The sequence below is a fragment of the Brienomyrus brachyistius genome, chromosome 8 (assembly GCF_023856365.1).
Source record: "Brienomyrus brachyistius isolate T26 chromosome 8, BBRACH_0.4, whole genome shotgun sequence".
Classification (NCBI taxonomy): Eukaryota; Metazoa; Chordata; class Actinopteri; order Osteoglossiformes; family Mormyridae; genus Brienomyrus; species Brienomyrus brachyistius.
Window position 1 is genome coordinate 17,917,430 of NC_064540.1, and position 3,170 is coordinate 17,920,599.

The 3,170-nt window shown below is 46.0% G+C and overlaps 1 protein-coding gene across 1 annotated transcript; it reads right to left on the reverse strand.

The window, feature by feature from the left end:
* Positions 1-834: 834 nt before the first annotated feature.
* LOC125747768 (pleckstrin homology-like domain family A member 3) lies at positions 835-3,170 on the reverse strand. The gene is made up of 2 exons (XM_049023254.1): positions 2,326-3,170; positions 835-1,375 (listed from the first exon to the last, which is right to left on the reverse strand). The coding sequence occupies exon 1, from the start codon at positions 2,767-2,769 to the stop codon at positions 2,350-2,352; it is 420 nt and encodes a 139-aa protein (XP_048879211.1). The 5' UTR covers positions 2,770-3,170; the 3' UTR covers positions 835-1,375; positions 2,326-2,349.

Genomic DNA, 3,170 nt, shown 5'->3' on the forward strand with positions numbered 1-3,170 from the left:
GAAGCTATTCACATAGACCGGGCTCCTTAGACACGGAGCAGCCCAACGTAGGGGAGGGGTGGACAGGGAGTGCTGTAGATGAGCATATATAAACAGCGCAGGGCACGGTATGTTACTTTACAAGCAGAAACGAAAATTAGCAGATTTGCTGTGTTTTGCCAGTGAGCGTGAGGGTGCTGAAACTGCTCTGCTCCCAGGATCCAAACCAAGATTGGTCCAGAGTCTGTTCTGTAGTGGTCGCTTAACCATTGATGATCCTCAAAAAAAAAAAAAAAACAATATCACTGAAAATAATGGGCACTAAAAAGAAAAGTTAGCTTTCTGGATCCAGGTAATGGATCCTGGTGTCGGTGTTAGCCAGGTAGCCTGTGCACTGCAGCACCGATTCCCAGCCGTCCGCCACCATCCACAGCATGACTTCATCATTTGTACATTCAGACACTCCATTCTGTAGAAGTGGACCTTGTTAGGAGAGGTAAAAAAAAATCACTTTCTTTGTTTTAGGGTTTCCCCCATAGAGCCAAATCTTTTGTTTTCCCAAGGAAACCCGATCGCCTCTTGTGTTCTGCTCTCAGGTCTTTGCACTGCAGCTGAATGGAAAAGCGGCACCCCTAAAAGTCTCCCCGCCCCCCGTTCTTGTGACTGAAATTCGGAGCTTGGCGTCAGGGCAGCCCCTCCCTCACGCCCCGCGCTTCCTGGATCAACTCCAGGGTCACTGTCACCCTTTCCAGAGATTAGCCGCTGGGAACATCGATGGAGGATTCCCTGTGTGAGATGTGAATACCATCCCTGCACTTAACACTAAATGCACTCAACTGAAAATACACAGCTATGTAAAGTAGCAGGAATCGCATACAGAACTTTACTGAGAAGAAAGGAACCAGAAAGCATGCGGCATAAGACAACAGTATGGGCATCTTCATAGCATGACACCATTACAGCACTATAAGCTCTACTAAGCAAGATACAAAAGTGCCAAGTGGTACAGTACTCTGAGCAATCCACATGCTCCTGCAGGCCATATCACAATAAATGAAAAGGTGTAAAAAGTTGACAGCTACAGCGACCCCTGCTGGCCGCCACCCTCCAGGAGCGCAGTCCAGTCCTCGGAGCAATATAAAACCAGGTAGTCCGTTCACACTTCAACAAAGCTCCACCAGCCATTAAGGGGGGAAAACAGTTCAGACCCCCAAGCCAGAGCGTTAAGTTTTACCTGTATAAGTCAGATAACGGGAAGGACCTGAGAAACAGGCCTGGAACGGGAGCGAGACACATTTCCAGAGACTGCGAGCTGGAGGGTGGGCCGTCCCCTCTCTCTGTTCTCTGCCCTCCAGTCAACATTTCCCAGTTTTAAAACTGTATTCCGCTTGCAAATCTGTAAAAGAAAAGGCATCTGAATTTACCCTTCAATAAATGTCCAAGAAAAATACCAAGTTAACTAGGATGCTGTGTTACACATGCATGGACACACACACACACACACACACACACACACATTCAATACACTTATAGACACATACACACGTGTAGGCTTATATACATAAATATCCTCATATCTGGGAGACAGCAAGTTTGATTTACTGCGGGCAGCAAACCAAACAGGCAGGAATAAATTATCTGTGATGGGAATAGGAAGCATATTCAAGCTATTTTAAAATGCATAAATGAAGGAGATAAATGATATAATTACACCGTATATATGTGTGTACTGAATGAACACGCCCAAAAATAATCAAAGGGATTTCCTAAACGCTATATATAAATCTTAATTCCTAGAATCTGCCCAGCTGCCGTAATTATTTTTTTACCAGGAATGACTAGAAGAGAGGCTTAAAATGTAAGGCGGATAGTTATATTTTTACTTCCCAGTTTACTATGGGTATGTGGGAGATCTGCCTGACGGCGTTTAACCAAAGAAAGGCCAAAACAAAGTGACATGAGTCTGCTTCACCTAAAGCGAAACCGGAATCGTTAACTGTGCCATCGGGGAATCTACATCTTTTCTTCCTTCGAGAGTAAAAACCAGCATTTGAGCAGATCTGCCATATCTAACGGTATTTCTCCGCCTGTGTTTGCAGTTCCCGCAGAAAAGGGGTTTATTTAACTGAATCATACGCAATTATAGTTTCTGCTATGTTTTCATTGCCAAGCGCACAGCATAAACGAAGTACTTGTAGAGAAATGCCAAGAAAGAAAAAAATAATAATCTCACAATATATTAATAAACGCAGAGTAATAGGTCACTGTTGTAAGGGAAATACTTAAGAATGACATTGACAATGCTAGTGACAGGCGCAGGAAAAAAAAGGTTCTCGGCTGTCTAACCTTTGCTGGTGCCCGGCTTGCCCTTCATCGCGATTCCAGCGTTTCCTCCTCCCCGGTGCTCCCCAGATGTGACAGATGCCGGGTCCTTCCAGTCTGCACGGCGACGTGGTTCTTAAAGCGGACCAAGGCGAGGGCTATCTCGGCGTTCCAAGCGGTCCCTTCCTGCAGGCATCTGAAGTCAATCTCCTTGCCTCCCGCCATGACCACGGTGAAATACACCAGCCCCCGCTTGTATTCCACACAGTCGACGGTGGCCATGCGCTCGAAGCGCAGCTCCTTGGCTTTGGAGCCCTGATCGTGGGCCCCTTCGTCGTTGCCTTTCCATTCATACAGCCGGAGTCCTTCTTCGGTCAGTAGACAGCGCTTCTTCTTCCACAACTGCAGTAACCCGTTGCTCCTTTTTTCCAGAAATCCTTCCTTCATTCCCTTCTCCGAGTTCATCATTATTTTTTTTCCTGGCTTTCGCGCAAAGACTTTAACCTGAACCTTGTTGGTCTATTTTGTAGATTCCCGCAGAATCCGGATACAGACCTTTAATTTATCAGACATCATTTATGTCCCCTAAACAAAACAAGTTTTGCCTTTGGTTATGGGTTCAGTTTCAGAAAGATATGGCCTCCGATCGATCTTCTCTGATTCTCAGTGATCCTAAATAAAAACTTCTCAACTAACAAGAAATTTTCTTTCAAAGACAAATTGTCCGTATATAGTGTTGTGCGTAACTAATCTTCGTCGGGAGGTACCGGATCCAGTTGGGTATATCGGGCGGTGCTGACTGCCGCGCTGAACCCCTGGATATGCCTGCACATGCCCAGCACAGGGACTCGCCTCCACGCGGTTTTGCC

Excerpts from the sequence above, each read along its gene's own strand:
- LOC125747768 (XM_049023254.1), bottom strand. The coding sequence starts at position 2,769 with ATGATGAACTCGGAGAAGGGAATGAAGGAAGGATTTCTGGAAAAAAGG.